Below are 19,405 nucleotides of genomic sequence, written 5' to 3'. Positions count from 1 at the left end.
TGGTGTTGTTTCTACTACAGAGCGCTGCTACTCTCTAAGTATGTTTGTAACTGAATTTTTTTTTAAGACAAAGAAAGACGAAGCGAGGCCATTAAAACAAGAAGAGTATTCAGTGTATCCTGAATAATTGACGTGACGCAGGATTTTTAAGGAAGGGCCTAAAAGAAACAAACTAAATTTAGTAACAGGAAACAGCAACAGTCGTAGTTGTTACTAGACCTTAATTTGGGGGATGTGCCGTTGTTGTTCAAGGTTTGTGTGAGGGGAAGATGCTTATTTTCTGAGACCAGCAGACATGAAGCAGGCTGCAAGGGAAGATATGAACTGGAAAAGGTGTTGACATATCTTTATGTCCCTGGCAGGTGTTTTCCAAGTACCGTGTTTTTAGCATTTGTTCCTGAATGGACACGTTGTCCTTTCATGCTGCAGGACAGTGTTGAACGACATCATCTGTCTCCTAAGCACCACAGGGAACCCAGTGGCTGCTTAGGAATCTGGAATTTCCATTCTGATAGCTACTTTTTGTTGGGAGGAGAAACGTCGGTAACAATATCCCTTCTGTTCATTGCATTGGTTTGGCATCCTGATATGACTGAATTGCGCTTAAAATAAGCACAAAATAGAAGTAAGAATTTTGAAAGATAAGCGTGTTTTTTTTTTAAGTTTACAAAAGGAGAATGTCACTGTCTTTCTCCCCTTTGAAAAATTCAGCAGATTTAAATTTTTATTACATGCATGGCTTATTGAAGGCACAAGGCATCACATGCATTATAATATCTTAGCTCAAAATTTAAGTACACGTCTTCTTTGCTTAAATTGGATTTTCCTATCAACCCAAATAATCTCCAGATGAGCATAAAAATAGAAAGGTATAATATCTCCTTTGTTTCATTATATTAGAAACACTTTGGAGCCCAGAGTGTCCTAAGCTTTCATCAAGAATGCATTGAAATTTACTAACTCTGTATCTCTTCCATGAGGCATTTCAAAGGACAAATTATAGGGAAAAAAAATTAATGAATAATAATCGGAGGTTTAATAAAAAGGATGTGTTGAAATGGACCCCTCATACCAACGCCAAGTTATTTATCGATAACCTTTGAATATGCCAGAATCAGTCACATTTTCTGTCCTTAAGATGGTCTTTACTAGGAAGAGAGAGTAGTAATGCTATGCATCAGTCAGTCTAATGACAAGTTAAGTTTCCAAATGTCCCCTCAAAGAGTTTCTCCAGTGTGCCTGGATAATTTGGGAGGGCATGTGGCTACATGAGCAAAATGCTGAAGTATTAATGAAAATATTAATCTTATCACATAATGAATTTAGTTGAAATTTATCATGTGTGTCATAATATTGGGCTTTTTTTTTTTCTTCAAAGTATAGCATTTTATAAGGGAAAAAAAAGATAAATTTAAAAGTATCTAGGGGCACCTGGGTGGCTCAGTTGGTTGAGCGCCCGACTTCGTCTCAGGTCATGATCTCCCGGTTCGTGGGTTCCCGCCCCACATCGGGCTCTGTGCTGACAGCTTGGAGCCCGGAGCCTACTTCGGATGCTGTGTCTCCCTCTCTCTCTGCCCCTCCCGTCTCACACTCTGTCTCTCTCTCAGAAATAAATAAACAAAAAATTTTTTTAAATAAAAAATAAAATGAAGGTATCTAGATTCACACATTTCAGTACAGGCTTTTAGTTGAGGCTCACACTCGTGCCCAATGCTGTGACCACCAAGAGGACATGGGCAGACAGCAAAGCATGGACCCCATTCATGAGCTCTGATCAGAGGTTGTGCGATCCACTGGTGGTACCAGAATTGCATGGTAGTGGGGAAGCCTTGGGTTCTTTTATCTGTCTGGTTGGCTGTTACTAAAATCTTAATTCCAGTCTAAATTCACATGGATTGTTGAACACTTATAAAAAGAAGAAGAAAATTTTGGCTTATACTATATGTATGTATACACACACACACACACACACACACACACACACACACACACATACGTATCTTGTATTTTTGCAACTACCTATAAAAAGCCAGTCATCCGTCTACATTTGAGTCTAAAATAAAAATCATAATTTACATTTGGTCATTAAATGAAGCTATGGGCATGAAAGAGAATTACTATATTGGATTCTTCTTTTTTATTCATGGACTCTGTCCTTGAGGAAAGGCTTACCTCTGTGAGCTTAGTGAGTTTAGTCTGTTCTTATTACAGAGTATATGAGAGAAGATGCTTGGAAGGTCTCAGTGAGGTTTACCCCCACGCAGACCCTAAGACAAGGACCTGGTTATAATCATTCATGTGGGAAGTGGTTGTAGGTAGCAGAGTGAGGGAGTGGACCAGGGAGGGAGGTCAGCTATTGGAAGGGGCCATTGGTGGCATCTGGGGCTCAACCCTGCTGGAGACCCTCAGAGGGAGGTGTGGATCATGCTCAGATCTTCCCACCCACTGGGGGGTGTGGGTGCGGAAGCTGGAGTGCTTATCCACCAGTTACTTCCTCATTGGTTGAGGCACAGAAATGTAAGGAACAGTAGGCTGCACATGGCCTCCAGGGAAGACAGAGTAGAACATGGGCAGGACAGCATTGGCTAAGAAGTGTGGTTAGAAACAAGTATCAACAGTGAGAAGGTCTACTGATTGTTTTAAATTCTACGGAAGACCGCACAGAATCCACATGTACACACAGGCCATCATCGTAAGATAGTAGAGCAGAACTCAATTAATTGAGCATTATGACCTGGTAACTTTTTTAAAAAAATTTTTTAACATTTATTTCTTTTTGAGACAGACAGAGACAGAGTGGGAGCAGGGGAGAGGCAGAGAGATAGGGAGACTCAGAACCCGAAGCAGGCTCCAGGCTCCGAGCTGTCAGCCCAGAGCCCGACGCAGGGCTCGAACTCACGAACCGTGAGATCATGACCTGAACCGAAATCAGCCGCCCAACCGACGGAGCCACCCAGGTGCCCCTGAGGTGGTAACTTTTGTTTTTTCATAGCCTTCAAGTCCCCCATCACCCATCACAAAGAATACACACTTGGTTCTAATGTAATTAAGCGAATCTCCAGACATGTCTGTGGACACACAGATTCCACTGGGATTTCATAAAAGATAGCCTAGGTCCAGATTTATAATCTGTTAAAATTGTTTTTGAGTTTATTTACTTATTTTGAGAGAGAGAGCACAGCAGAGGAGAGGCAGAGAGAAGGAGAGACAGAATCCCAAGCAGGCTCCGTGCTGTCAGCGCAGAGCCCAACGTGGGGCTTAAACTCACGAACCTTGACGTCATGACCTGAGCTGAGATCAAGAGTTGGACGCTTAACCGACTGAGCCACCTAGGTGCCCCGATTTATCATCTGTTATATTGTACAAGCTAACATTCCTTCCTACTGTTTTAGAAGTTGACAAATGTACAGTCTGTGTCCGCTTGCTGTGATCATGACAGAGATTTGATGGCATCTTGGAACAACATGCCTCCCTTTGCTTCCACCCGGGGCTGCTCTGTTCATGTCTGTAGAGTATGAGCAGCCAGGCCTCTTGATTATTTCTGATGGCCATTTCACATGTCCCTCACTGGCCTTCCCCTATTTGTTGAAATAGATTTTTAACATAGTGACTCCTTTGTGAGTATCTATTTTCATGTCATTAGTAGTTGCTTGGGCTTCTGGGCTCCAAATGGCTCCTTTTTCTCTGGGGCTACCTGTTTCTTTACTCAACCAAAATATTACTTGCTTTTTTTATTCCTTTATTGAATTCAACATTTTGCAACCCTCTGGTGTTGTTTATCCCGGCCCCTGGCTGCCCGCTGAGATGTCTCACGCAGTCAGACATGGTTTCTGCTCTTGCAGCATTTTGCTTAGGTCCAGAATTTCTTCACTTTAAACTAACATGATGCTGCTGTATTGTTAGATCCTTAGCGAAAGTTGGGGAGTAACAGAAGGGACTTTGAGCTTAGGATAGGAATCATATCAGAATGTAGTTTCAAGTGGTTATCAGTGCTCAGCCATTTCCCAACACGGGGGCACTTGGAATGTGCTCTTTTTCCTTGGGTGCAGCCTGTTCATACGAAACTGGGGTCCCTCCTCACCCTACATGACCTGTCCACTCCTTCCCTCCATTCCCTGGGCCCATAACCACAGTGTGATAGTCTACCAGACGGGAGAACCCAAAGCAATCACTACCTTCTTTTGCAGAATAGTTAAGGTTTCCTTTGTGTGAGCATCACTGATCTCGACTTTGCCTGGGCCTGGGAAAAATTTTTGTGATCAAGAAAGTCTTTAATATGAGCACTGCCTACCTAGGTCCCCAGGTCCCCAGGTCCCCACCACGGTCATCACTGACAGTGAACAGAAGCTTCAAAATTAGATTTTTCTTTGATGTATCCCAGGTAAAATGCATGGCAGGTCATTCATTCATTCAACAAATAACTACAGAGCAAATACTCCTTTCCAGGAATTCTTCTAGGAATTGAGCAATAAAGCAACATACAAGGTCTCCCTTCACTTACCTTTATGTCACCAGTCTCTGTGAGTGGGAGGAACCACACTCAAGCATGTATCTCCAGTGTCCACAGCAAACACTAGTACTTCCTCTCTCAAAAAAAAAATTTTTGTTTTCTCTAAAATGTATGTGGACTTCTCCATCCTTTCCCCAAAGACTGAAGTATCTACGAAGTCTATCATTTTGGTATTAAGTTATACCAGCTTTCTTTTCATTAAGGTTTTCATGATTTATCTTTTTTTGTATATTTTCTTATTTTCCGAATTTCTGCATTCTTATATTTAAGGTGTACTACTGGAATAGTCAGAATTACATTTTGTCTTTTTTTTTTTTTTTTTTTTAATCCAGTCTGGACAGTATTAGTCAAGTAATTGGAATATTTAGTTCATTTATATTTCTTTTTATAAGAGAACAAATCTACACCTTTCTTTATTTACTTTTCAGTTAGTTTAAATCCTTGGAGGGTACAGCATCACACGGATTCTGTGGCCAATGGCTTTAGCAGGAAGGTTGCTTCGGAATTTGGCACGAACCGTGCCAGTGTTTCCATGAGCATGAGTTACTTTTCCCCAGGTTTCTCTGCTTTTGTTCAGTTTGCCACCAGGAGTCACTGTGTTGTTCTTTGCTTTGTACACATCAGCACATCTCTTGCCTAGACTGAATTTCATTTCGAGCACAAACACCTTCAATTTTAAGAAGATCTGGGTTCCCCTTCTGGTTCTGGAGACCCCACTTACAGGCAGCAAAAATGGCTTTGGATCAGAGCCTTCCAGACATGTTTGTCACTTCAGGAGTCCTGTTCCCAGCAGATTCCAAGATGGCGGAAAAAGCTAGTTCGTTTACATTTAATGTAATTTCTGATATAACAGACCATTTTATGACTTATTTTCTGCTTGTTTCACCTGTTTTAAGTTTTCTTTGACTCTTCATTATGACTTATTTTGAATAAATAAGAATTCCTTTCTCATTTTTACTGTTAGCCTATTAGTCATACATTCTTTCACTCTTTGTGGCTAATGTGGAACTCGCATCCATTCTTCACTTACTGTCGTCTAGTATAAACTGCTACCTGTGCCACTTCCCATACAATCCTAGGACCTCAGAACATGTTAACTCCACTACTGCCATTTCGCTTTTAGTGTTAATGCCATTGTGGATTTCATACCTGTTACATTTTAGATGACCCAAGACATTATCCTCATTATTTTGCACAATTAATATTAATTTATATTTTCACAGATGTATATATGGACATTTAGCTTATTAAAAACTTTTGATTTCTCCATTTTATGAACTTAAATGGAATCATCAAGAAGAATTTAACAAAAGTAAGAACATAATTATTAAATAAAAGGTGTCTTCTTAATCTCTTAAGTACCAATAAAATTCTCTTTGGCGTGTCAGGGCCAGCACGTAGGTTATGACAGCTGTTAGCACTTTGCCCTCTACCTAACTGCCTCTTTTTGCAAGGAGATTGGTAATACTAATCAGATAGGGGTGGTGTTTTGACTCATTTTTTTCACATGAATAGCGGGTCCTCCTGGACTATTCGTTTCCCTTCTGTTTCCCAGATCTCAGGCATGCGGCTTCCTTCGAACACCAGCCTGTTCCTCTGGCCTCATCTGATGGCAAGGGTACTGTGGGTGGGCTCCCTGCTGGAGTATGAACAACATGATATCACGGATGTTGACTCTATCTTCTTTGCGTCTACCATTAGTGCTTATCATGGGGTCTGGCATTTAATAGGCAATGATGGATGTTTTCTGAATGGGTGAATAAATTGATGAATGACTGAACAAATGAGCAGCACTCAGTTATGCCAGTGTCTGGTGGGTGAAGCACTCTACCAGGCACTGAGATCCCTACCATAGGTGCCCACTCGGCCTCCTTCTGGCTTTGCAGCTGTTTTTCACTGGAGCAGGCTGGGGGCGGGCTATCGTGGGGGTCTTCTCGTGTGCATCAGGATGTACTCCTGGCCTTTCCTCTGCTCCTTCGGTGGATGTTCCCAGCAGCCACCAAAATGATCTGCCCTGGGGAATGGCCCAGAGAGGGACACCAGCCCTGTAAACCTGGGAGCAAAGCCCAGCTTCCCCTGCCCTCCCCCACTATTTTTTCACCACTTTGTCCAAAGGAAAAAAAAAATTAAGAAAGAAACAAGAGACAGAAACTGTGCGAGATAGAGAAAAGATTTCATTCAACAAATGTTTTTTAAACCAACACCAAATATCGGTTGCCAAATGCACAATATGTAAAGTGTGTGGCATTTTCTCCTATAAATTAATGTTTAAAATTATTAAGGATGAGTATAAACTTTCAAAGAATGCTCTTCTGTGATACTTTCTTCCAAAAATATTGCATATTTTCCTTGAAGAGAGTGGGGAAAAAATGCCACTCTAATAAGTACATTTTCAAATAAGTGTAATATTATATGCTATTGTTTACTGTACTTAAAGACCAAAAACACAAGAAAGGCTCCTACTTGATCATTTCTGTGTGCTCCCCCTGTAGTCTTTTGTACATGACATTTTACAGATGCTATTTCTGAATCCACCTTTATGATAGTTTAGAATCGCTAAAGGGGATTGGATGGTCATCACAGAGGAAATGAGATATTTGAAAATATTTGACTATCTCATTTAGGAAATGTGGACTATTTGTTGACTTTCTGAAATGCAATAAAGCTTGTACTTTATCTCTCAAATGAACAGGCAGGCGAAAATGAGTGTTTTCTATCTCAGACTGACTGTTGGTTTCTGGCATTTTTATATCATTTCTGCTTTACTACTTTAAAATCAAAGTAGATAAATAACACCCTTGGGGGAAATAACTTTGCCTTCCTTTATTCCCCACTCTGAAGAACACACACTCAGAACTCAATAAATAATATAACACACTCTGACCTTAGAAATTTTGATTTTTTTTTCAACATGTATTTCTACACTCCATATGGTAACTTGTTGGACAGAGTCCTCAGATTGGCCCCACTCTAGATCGGCGGTGGTTTCCAATATTGCTGGGATGTTACCTTAATGATTTGAAATCTCTCGGTCTTTCTCCCACGCCCCGTTTCAGGAGCGTCTCCTGCTGTCTCTGTTGCCGGCTCACATAGCCATGGAGATGAAAGCTGAGATCATCCAGAGGCTGCAGGGCCCCAAAGCCGGCCAAATGGAAAACACAAACAACTTTCACAACCTGTATGTTAAGCGACACACCAATGTGAGGTATGTATGTCCCTCTGTCCCCGCTCCTCAGCGAGTCTGGGGAGCCATTCGCCACACGGGGGACATGTTCACCTGGGAGCTCGTGTCTTCCCAAGTCCTACCTCTGCTGAAACTGTTAACACGATTCCACCCACCCTTCTGCTGCCTCTTGGGTTCTTCACGTGAAGAGAAGAAAATAGAATCTTCTTCATGGTATTAGAGTGTGTTGTCCATCATGGCCCTGCTTTCTATGGCTGACCTTCCTTCCCAAGAGAGAGAGGTGGTTTCTGGAGTGCTTATTCTAGGAAGCTCATGGTCAGATCTCACGGCATCCCCGGAGCCCAGCACGCTCAGCATTGTAGTAAGATTGAAGGTAGGGTCAGCGGGCTCTTGATATAAGAACCGATTCCTCAAGACGAGCTTGGCAGGGTCAGGGCCTCAGTGAAGCTAGCATTTCCTGTTCATCAGGAATGATGGGCTTCTGGGGTGTGGCCAACCAGTGACCAGTATCACAGGGGACTGATAGGCACCTTAATTCATTGACGGTGAAAGTTCCTGCTTTCCAAGTCTCCCATAGTCCGTCCCGTCTCTTCCCAGGGAGCCATTCCTGAAATCACAGTACTTGGAAAACCAGCATGTTACCAGCATAGGATTGAGGTCCAGAAGGAGAACCGTGAGAGGCCTCCTTCTCCCCTAGCTCCAGAGAGGAGCAGTGCAGGCTCTCACTTCAGCATGGGGAGGGGGTTTCCTCCCATGCTTCCCATCTCCCAGCCGCAGGACACAACCCTTCCAGACATGGGTGCCCGGTCCCTCACTCCTCTCTGACTCCCCTCGTCCCCGTTCCTCATACAAAAAGCCTTTGGGCTTTGTCCTTACATCCATTCAACTATATTGCAGTGATGCTTTTTATTCTCACCAGGTTATCTCCATAAGTACCTTGTGCATCTGTTCTCATTCATTCATTCCACCTTCACGTTATCACCCACCCTGTTCAATAGTTCAAGAACAACAACCACAAACACATCTATAATTTGCTGGGCATTGACGAATTGCCTTTTGCTCTCAAGCGCAGACCCTTTCTGGTGCATCATGCTGGCTTCCAGTCTAGTTGCCTCAAGTCAGTGATTTTTGAAGTTCATTATTAAGAAACATACTTAACTGCAATTGAAACACACAGCTAAGACAAATCTCAGTTTGACCTCAGAATTTAGGATAGGTGCGTAGAGCTAGTGTTGAACGTGGCCCAAGCATGCACAGAGCTAAATGTATGATGAGAAATGCATCTTGGGACGGGAATCACAGAAAAAAGTTACATATCAGTAGGAAGTAAGGAAGCATTGGATAAATGAAGAATCAGAGGTAAAAAAAAAATTTTTTTTAAGTCCTTAGCATTTTGAGAGATTAAAAAAAATAGATGTATTTCAAGAACATTCACACATGTTAAGGAGTAAGAATATTTAAAACACTGGCCTGCCTTCAGGTTTTTAAGTGTTTCACCTAAAGAATTAAAGAAAAAAACATTCTCCCACTATCTAACAAGGCGTATTAACACTAGAAATTGCCCTTTCCAGACTTAGCTGTCCAAAAATCAGCGATATCTCTCCTATCTCAGGAAATACTTCTAAGTCACACATGGAGTATTTAAAACATGTGAAGATAAATGCAGCTGTGTCTAAACAGGGTCCCAGAACATCTTTAAGTACCTGTGATACAATCCAGGAACAGAGAGACCTGTAAAAATGCGTGGCCATGCCACCAACCTCAGGCCGTTGATGAAGGCTCCCATGCTGTCTTAGTTAGCACTTTCTACCTAACAGAGTATCCCCCAGACCTCATGGTATAAAACATCAATAAACACCATCTCACAGTTTCTGTTTGTCAGACTTTGAGAGCAACTTGGCCTGGTGGTTCTGAGGATTCAGGCCTGCCATTGGGCAGGCTGCTGGCGGGGGTGGGGAGGGATCTGCCTCCGAGGTGGCCCCTCAGATAATTTGCAGTTTATCCCAACTGTTGGCTGGAGGCCTCAGTTCCTCATCCCTGGGCCTGTTCGTAGGTTGCTTGAGTGCTCTTACAACACGAAAGCTCACTTCCCCAGAGCAAGGGATCCAAGAGAGAGTCAGGGGGAAACTGCAATTCTTTTACGTTCTAGCCTTTGGAAGCCATTTCTCGAATTTCTGCAGCATCCTTTTGATGACGCAGGTCACCCCTATGCGAGTCCCTGTGTGGGGGAGGGACAGTACAAGAATGTAAGTACCAGGAAGTGAGGCTCGCTGGCGCCATCTTGGAAGCTGACTACCACACTGTGGAGGCAAAGGGTCGGCGAAGCAGCTTGAGGAGGTGCCTTCAGAGATTGTCTGGGACACGTTTGCAGTGTCGGATTCCATTTAAATTTATAAAGGATAGTCGGGACGCTTAAGTAACTTAAATAAATAAAACTTAAAAAAATGTAAAAGCATACATAAATGGCACGGAGTACAAATTATTTTCATAAGACATATGAAAACGTATGGCTTTTTCATCCTGGACGGGCCAGACATAAGCAAAGAGGCAGACATGGTATGTGGATATTACAGAGAGTCCAGGTGATACCGGAGGGTTTTTTAATTTTTTTCAATGAGAATCGTTCGTTTTGTACACAGTAAAGATCAGTTAACTTTTAGTTCTGCTTCAGCCATTCGTTCAACAAAATGTTTCTTCTCTGTTAATACATACTGGCTCTTTACTCCCTAGTGATGATGATAATAACGTTAATAATAATGAGGAGGAGATGAATTTATAGATATGAGGGCCGCAGCTACCCGTTGCTTCCCAAATCCTGAATCTCAGACTGCCAGCAGGAATTTTAGACTTCTTTCTCAGGCCCTCATACAAGCAAACAGAAGCATACTCCATTGATAATCTGAATCAGGCCAGTGTCATGAACTCTCAGGGCGAACACCTCATGAACCAGGGAGGGAGGGTGGGACTGGCCATGAAGGAATAAAGGTGATCAGTCCGAATGGACTAGAATGGACAAAGTGTGCCATGTGACTTTTTCTTCTCCCATTTTAATTATAAAAACTCAGCATCAAAGAAAACATTTTTAATGGGGAAGTTTGGCAAAATGTGTATGAATTTCCTATCTGGGGAGATGCCGTTTTTCTTGTAAAATATAAATGTAGATGTTAAATAAAGCTGTATACTGTTTTAATGGACAAAAGTATCATTACTTCTTAACAAGTATAAACCTGCACACGCTGCCCCCCTTCCTCCCACAGTATCCTGTACGCAGACATCGTTGGCTTCACCCGGTTGGCCAGTGACTGCTCCCCAGGAGAGCTGGTCCACATGCTGAACGAGCTCTTTGGAAAGTTCGATCAAATTGCAAAGGTGAGTGTTAGTGAGTCCCTTCCACTTGGAGGATTTATAAAATCTTGGCTCACTTTTTCTCTGGTCCCTTATCAACCTTTGGCTTTTGCGTAAAGCACTATTTAGGAACGGTGTTTATGCATTCATTGGGTATACTTGCCATTGGGCCCCGATGAGCCCTTTCTTGGGGATGAGAAACGTCGTAGCACAGAATTAGCAGGTTTGCATCTGTATTTAAAACTTCTGCTTAGACAGAACTCAACACACATATAGTAAATACGTTCAAGGTGGTAAGATTTAAGATGCACATCCCTCTGCACGGTGCTGTTCTAGGCTTCTCTTTTTAGGCATTTCGATGTCAGGAGTTGGAAACGTGATTGCCCCTCATCCAGTTGTAACCCGTCCAGTTGTAATTCACGTAGCCAGCACTCTGGAAGAACCCCTAGAAAAAATAGGATGCCTATTTTCCACCTAAGCCCTTTATTTACTGTTGTTCCACTCATATCCATTAACCCTTGTGCCCCTTGAACAGAAATGTAAGTTCACTATTTGCCATTCATTTGCTCGTGGATGGGAAATTTCACCGAGAGGAAATGGCGACAGGTAATCTGAAATCCACACTACAACTCGCGTATCTGCTGGAACCATTAGGGTTCCTTGTGGGAAGAGCGATAAACACTTTTTTCTTCCTTGCTAGCCCTTTACTTCCATCTCATAACACATTACTGGTCAGCCTCCTTCTCTCTTGGAATTGTTTCCAGCAAGAAAGACTTCATTATGCTTATTGAAATGAATTATTTATAGAGGGAAGACAGAATTGGTCCCAAATTTAGTTCGCTGCAAGATTCACCTCACTTTTAAACCATACAGAACATTCCACCCAAACCTCTTTGGAATAAATGTGGCGTGTTGAGGTTCACAGAGTCACTCCTGGGTCAGGCTCCCCGGGAGATGCCTTATGCTGCCTGCCTGGCCATGGTGGGTCTCCCTGGGGATTTTAAAAAATCAGAGTGTAGCACTGCCTTCTTCCTTTACCAAACCAAAGGAAAAAGTTGAGTTTTTTTGGATACTTATTTTTTTTTTATAAACTTTTTTATGTTTACTCATTTTTCAGAGAGAGACACAGCGCAAGCAGGGGAGGAGCAGAGGGAGAGGGAGGCACAGAATCCCAAGCAGGCTCCAGGCCCCGAGCTGTCCGCACAGAGCCCAATGCGGGGCTCGAATCCATGAGATCATGAGCTGAGCCAAAGTCGGACGCTTAACCAGCCAAGCCACGCAGGCGCCCCTGCATGCTCATTTTTTAGAAGATTATTTAAAACATAAACAATGTCTTAAACGTTTGAATTAATAAAAGATCATTTTTGTCACATTAGGAAGAAACATGCCAGTCTGGGTGGGTGATAACATTACTCCAGTGTTAACATGGCGTTCTTCCTCTGTGCAAGTCTCAGTGTCAGTATCTCCCCTTTTTATAAGAACGCCAATCATAGTGGATTAGCCGCCCACCCAACTCCTGTATGACCTCCTCTTAATTAATTATATCTGTAATGAGGTCAAGTTCAGAGGTACCAGGTGTTAGAACTTCAACATACGAATTTAGGGAAGACAAAACTCATTGCTCGTAACAGAAGTACTTACTGTGACTTCCTGTTCCTCTCTGATGACTTTTACAAAGGAATGTCCAGGCAGTACCAGGGTACAGCCTAGGATGGCTTGGTCCATCCACTGTTGGTCACAGAAAGAGCATGTTTTGGGTACCAGTTCATGCCTCGTGGTTAAATAACTTGGAGGTGGCCAGCATCGTAAGCAAACGGCTCAATCAACTGAGTGAATTCTACATAAAGCATATAACTGAACTAAGGAACTCCAAATCATGGGTCATTCACTGTTACTTTTTAAAACATTTTAACCACTTTCTTGAGGTATAATTGACATACTGCCAAAAACTATACATATTTAATATGTGACATGTAATGAGCCTGGGGATAAGCATACACCTGGGAAACCATCACCACAGTCTATGCCATTCACAAACCCACCACATACAAAAGTCTCCTTTTGTCCTCCTTATTTCTGATCGATGATGATGTGCTTAAAACACTTAACATAAGTTCTGCCCTCTTAGCACAGTTTTAAGTTTACAGCCCAGTATTGTTAACTATAGACACTATGCTATACAGTAGATCCCTAGCACTGACTCATCTTATGTAACAAAAACTGTACCCTGGGACGCCTGGGTGGCTCGGTCGGTTGGGCGTCCGACTTCGGCTCAGGTCATGATCTCGCGGTCTGTGGGTTCAAGCCCCGCGTCGGGCTCTGGGCTGACAGCTCGGAGCCCGGAGCCTGCTTCGGATTCTGGGTCTCCCTCTCTCTCTGCTCCTACCCAGCTTGTGCGCTGTCTCTTTCTCTCAAAAATGAATAAATGGGAAAAAAATTAACAAAAACTGAGTACCCTATGACTGATACCACCCTATTTTCTCCTTCCCCTAGGCCTGACAACCACCTTTCTACTCTCTACTTTTGTAAACTTGACTATCCTAGATCCCTCATACAAGTGAGATCATGCCCTATCTACCCTCTGGATATCCTAAATAAAGTCAGGCTTATTTCACTTAGCAAACTGAGTTAAAAGGCACATGAAAAGGACCAGACACAATGACTAATTTGGATTTATTCTTGGGATGCAAGGATCGTTCAACACACAAATCAATCAGCGCGATAGACCACATTAACAGAATGAAGGATAAAAATTACACGATCATGTCAATAGATGCAGAAAATGCTCTTGATAAAATTAAATACCCTCTCATGATAAAAACTTAACTAGAGGCACCTGGGTGGCTCGGTCCGGTTAAGCATCTGACTCTTGACTTCAGCTCAGGACATGCTATCCTGGTTCGTGAGATTGAGCCACGCGTCAGGCTCTGCACTGATAAGTGTGGAGCCTGCTTGGGATTCTCTCCCTCTCTCTCTCAGTCCCTCCCCAACTCATGCATGTTCTCTGTCTCTCAAACTGAATAAATAAACATTTTTTAAAAAACCTCAACTAATAACATATAGAAGAAACTCGCCTCAACACAATAAAGCCATATATGAAAGCCTATGGCTAACTTTATACTCAATGGAGGAGAACTGATAGCTTTACTTCCAAGATTGGGAACATGGCAAGGATGTCTGCTCCCACCACTTCTGTTCACCGTAGTACTGGAAGTCCTAGCCAGACCAATTAGGCGAGAAGAAGAAATAAAAGGCACCCGAATCAGAAAGGAAGAAGTAAAATTATCTGTTTCCGTTGTATAACCTTGTGGACAGGAAACCCTTAAATGTCCACAAAATCTGTTAGAGCTTATAGATGAGTTTGGTAAAGTTGCAGGATACAAAATCAGCGTACAAAAATGAGTTCCATTCCCTTATGCTGATAGTGAAGTGTCTGAGAAGGAAATGAAGAAAATAGTCCCGTTTACATTCGCATCAAAAAGAATAAAATACGTAGGAATAAACTTAGCCAAGCAGGTGGATGCCCTGTATGCTGAAGACTATAAAACACGGATGAAAAAAGAAATCTAAAATGACAGATAAATAGAATGACATTTCATGTTCAAGGGTTGGAAGAACTAATATTGCTAAAACGTCCTTCCTACCCACAGCATCTCCAGATTCAACGCAATTCCTATAAAAATCCCAGGGGCGTTTCTTACAGAAACAGAAAAGCAATCTAAAATTCATATCGAACCACAAAAGACCCCAAAGAGCCGAAGCGCTTTGAAGCAAGAAGAACAAAGCTGCAGGCATCACACTTCCTGTTTTCAAAATGTATTGTGAAGATACAGAATCCAAGCAGTAGGATACTGGCATTAAGAACAGACATACAGGGGGGCCCGGGTGGCTCAGTCGGTTGAGCGTCCGACTTCAGCTCAGGTCATGATCTCACGCGTCGTGGGTTCGAGCCCCGTGTCAGGCTCTGTGCTGGCAGCTCAGAGTCTGGAGCCTGCTTTGGATTCTGTGTCTCCCTCTCTCTCCGCCCCTCCCCTGCTTATGCTCTGTCTCTCTCTCTCTCTCAAAAATAAATAAATAAATAAATAAATAGATAGATAAATAAATAAATAAATCGTTAAAAAAAAAAGACATACAGACCGATGGAACAGAATCAAGAGCCCAGAAATAAATAAATAAATAAATAAATAAATAAATAAATAAACAAACAAACAGACAAACAAACATTTGATTAAACTTATCAAAGATAAGTTATATCTTATATATGTATAAGATATATATATATATATACATATATATATATACGTAGTCAACTGAATATGTAGTCAACTGATCTTTGATAAGGATGCCAAGAATTCACTTTTATTAAACTTGGTGTTTTCAAGATTCAGGATACGTATTTAGGAAGTATGAGACAGAAGCCCTATTAATACATAATTGCTTGCCTTTTTATTACTTAATGATATTTGTAATCAGAAATTACCAAGCTCCATAGAAAAGTATGAAAATATGCCCTAACTTGTGCACTCTCTATCAGACAGGGAAAGAAATATGAAGAATCTTCAAGAAACCTAACACCTACTTGAGAACAAGAAAATGTTATGTTCGTTTTTATTATTTCAGATTTGTTCAGTTTATACGTAAGCCTGTGTTAGTGTTACGAAAGAAAAAAAAAACTGTGGCGTATCTTTCGGTTTTTGGTTCTTTTTTCTTTCCTTTTCTCTTTTCCTTAGTGGTGAGTCTGTAAAGTAACTAGAAAAGTTAGAAATGCATGTAGGATTAATGCATATGAATGAAGTTAATCTCAATATCATAATATAAAAACAACTGAGGCATGAAAAATAACGAGTCCAACTTTGTATCAAAAGTTTAACCTGAGGTCAGAATTACATTTGAAATTACTTGGCCATGTTGGATGGCAACTTTTTGTATTGCGGAGATGTTTATCAGAAGCTATATTCTGCAGGTAAGAATCTACTTCAGTTTTAAAATAAATGAAGGGGCACCTGGGTGGCTCAGTTGGCTAACTGTCCGACTTCGGCTCAGGGCATGATGTCACAGTTTGTAGGTTCGAGCCCCGCAATAGGCTCTGTGCTAACTCAGAGCCTGGAGCCTGCTTCAAATTCTGTGTCTCCCTCTCTTTCTCTCTCTCTCTCTCCCTCTCAAAAATAAACATTAAAAATTTAAAAATAAAATAAAATAAAAACCATGAGTATAGTAGGAAATGACATGCAATTGTAATTCCAGTCAAGTTCCAGTCATCATTTACTTTCCTTGGACTATTTCACTTCACCATCAGTATTTGAGATGTTTGGACTGAAGAGAATGATCTTATACTCTTCTGCTGCTGTTAAGTGTAAATCATTCCAGAGCATTCTCTCTGTTTTCCTTTCCTTCCCCTTTTCCTTCGTCTTCCTGCTTCGGCAAATGGCCATGGGGTGGCTCATTCTTGTTGGGTGATGAAGGGAAACCCAACCGCTGGTCATTTCTGTTCCCCACAAACCGTGGTGACGGCCACGCCGTGTCAGTAGAAATAGCACCTGATGATATTTGGAAAGTCTAAACCAGATGTAAGCTCTGAGTGCAATTCTGTGATCTCTTCTTCCAGGAGAATGAGTGCATGAGAATAAAAATTTTGGGAGACTGCTACTACTGCGTGTCCGGACTCCCCATATCTCTCCCGAACCATGCCAAGAATTGTGTGAAAATGGGACTGGATATGTGTGAAGCCATAAAGTAAGTGTAATGCTCAGTAGGACCCTTTTTAACTGTTTAATACTCTCAAGTTAGAATGCTCACGAATGTTTCTGTTTTTCTCTCTACTGGGATTAAACACATTACTGTGCATTTAAATGTAAGTGCTCAGAGACTCAGTTATTGGTGTCTGAGTAACTGGGTCCAGAGTAAGACTTCTCCAAGTGTATTATTACCGCTAGCCTTAGCGGAGAGCAACACGAAGATAGATATCTATGGGCAGGGATGGTTTGGGTGGTTTCAAAAGTGACTTTTTTTTTTCATTTAAATATCTGCTCTGAGCTTAAGTCTGTGCTCTTATCATGTGACAAAAGTTTTCTTTTTTTTTTTAAGTTTTTATTTAAATTCTGGTTAGTTAGGGGTTCCTGGGTAGCTCAGTTGGCTAAGTGTCTCACTTCGGCTCAGGTCATGATCTCACGGTTCGTGGGTTCGAGCCCCGCATCGGGCTCTGTGCTGACAGCTTGGAGCCTGGAGCCTGTTTCGGATTCTGTGTCTCCCTCTCTCTCTGCCCCTCCCCTGCTCGTGTTCTGTCATCCCCTCTCTCTCTCTCTCGATGATAAATAAACGTTAAAAAATTTTTAATAAAAAATTTAATAAAATACTCTGGTTAGTTAACATACAGTGTAATGTTAGTTTCAGGTATACAATGTTGTGATTCAAATACTTTTATATAAACAATTTCTGGCAAACAGTATGGCTAAATTCAGGGTGTCAGGGAGAAAGTAGTTTTTATCATCAGACCACAATTAATATAAAAATCTAGTCCAAAATTACTGGATCTAGTCAAAAATGCTCAGTTCTATTAATTTAATTTCAGTTTATATCCATAGTGTATGTTTTCATCATAATTTTAGAGACAATTTACTTACATAGAATAATGTTTTGGTGACAAATACCAGCTAAAAGTGTGAGGTATAGAGTTAATTTTTTACACCAGTGCCATAATATGCTCTCATAATGCCTTTGGTAGAAGCCAGAATATTCTTCCAAATGGTAAAAGCTCTTGCTTGTTGTTTGTAGGATTGAAAGATTTTAGTTTATTGGGTTTTTTGATTGCCTATTTTGGTCGAGTGACTTTACCCCCTCCTCCACACATTTTCAGTCTAAACAGGACAGGAATTATGGTTGATGTTCCATCTCCTTGCCCCAGAGTAAATGGGGCATTCAGTGAGAAAGCAACAAGTCAAGCAGTCACATGTTTGGCCATCGTATATACTAGTCATGTGATGAAATGGCCTGCAAAGGTTTGTGGGGGCTTTCCCAAGTCTGCCCAGGAATAAATACTGAAGCCCACACTGCCTCCACTGAGTGTGGGAAGCCTCAGTTGTCCAGATCCCAAGCTTAGACAACTGTGGGCAGAACAGCGTTGGGAGACAGATGAAGTAAGTGGAACTGAAGAAAGAACTGAAGAAGGATTAGTCTGCTTCCCACCCAAAATCCATCATGTGGGAATCACCTTGTTCTTCCTGCTTCTTCCCATAAGTAACTCATTTGTCTTCTCCGACATGAAAAATATTTTTACTTTGTGCCCATAGTAATTAACTATTTCAGACACCATTGGTCTAGACCATGTGAGTGAATCTAATCAGTAAAGCTAATAGGTTTTCTCAAATTTATAACCTGTCCCCGGAGGCAACCCCAGTGTTAGTTTTGAACATGGGATGAAATGGATTCTAGTGAAGGAAAGCATTTTCTTCTGGATTTCTTTTTCCAGTTGATGTGGAAAGACTTTGTAAAGGACAAATATATTTATTGTGTGCATGAGTAATATATTGGATTAAACAACCCACCCTTTTACTAAAATTTTACTTCTGCTTTTGAAGCAACTGTTTTCCAGTTCTGCTATGTTTTCCTTAACTCCAGCATGTTGAAGAGCTTCTCGGAGAAAGAATGTTTACATTCTGTGCATTCACATGTCACCAGTTCATCAGTAATTTTTTTCTGTTCTATTTTTTTATTGTGGTAAAATATACATAGCATAAATGTTGGCCTTTAACAAGTTGACATGTACAATTCCGTGGCATTAAGCACATTTAAAATGTGTGCAGCCATCACCACTATCTACTTCCAGGACTTTGTGGTCTCCCAAGCAGAAACTTCATACCCATTAAGCAAGAATTCCCCTTCCCCTCTCTTCCCAGCCCCTAGTAACTCCTTCTCTACTCTCTGTCTCTATGAATTTGCCTTTTCTGGATATTTTGTATGAGTGGAGTCACAATATTTATTGTTTAAGAGTATGGCTTGTTTCACATAGTATCACATTTTCAGGGTTCATCCACGTTGCGCAATGTCTCAATACTTCATTCCTTTTATGGTGGCATGAGATCCCATTGTGTGTATATATCACATTTTATTTATCCATCCGTCATAGATGCATAAGTACTATCTCACACGTCCAGAATCTCAGTAATGTTAAAAGATTTGAGGAAACTTTCCAGAACTCTTGCTTATTAAACTAAATTTAAGCTTCAAATTAGGCAACGGTTGTGTGTCTCCGTCAGCTGCCACTCCTTGACCTTGCCACATTGTCTCCCTGGTGTAGGTCATCTGTTCAGCTCATATGCATTTGACAAAATAATCAGTAATAGGTTATTTTGTTGCACTTACAATAAAGG

General features: G+C 41.4%; 1 protein-coding gene across 1 annotated transcript in view; it reads left to right on the top strand.

Annotated features, from left to right (window-relative positions):
- ADCY2 (adenylate cyclase 2) overlaps window positions 1-19,405 on the top strand; it is a 404,823-nt gene that overhangs the window by 265,380 nt on the left and 120,038 nt on the right. The window contains 3 exon segments of the mRNA XM_030332755.1: window positions 7,567-7,715; window positions 10,952-11,063; window positions 16,645-16,772. Of these exon segments, the coding sequence (XP_030188615.1) occupies window positions 7,567-7,715; window positions 10,952-11,063; window positions 16,645-16,772 (389 nt within the window).

Source organism: Lynx canadensis, chromosome A1 (assembly GCF_007474595.2).
Source record: "Lynx canadensis isolate LIC74 chromosome A1, mLynCan4.pri.v2, whole genome shotgun sequence".
Taxonomy (NCBI): domain Eukaryota; kingdom Metazoa; phylum Chordata; class Mammalia; order Carnivora; family Felidae; genus Lynx; species Lynx canadensis.
The sequence above is the reverse complement of the archived record's forward strand: the minus strand, read 5'-3'. Positions and strand labels throughout refer to the sequence as shown.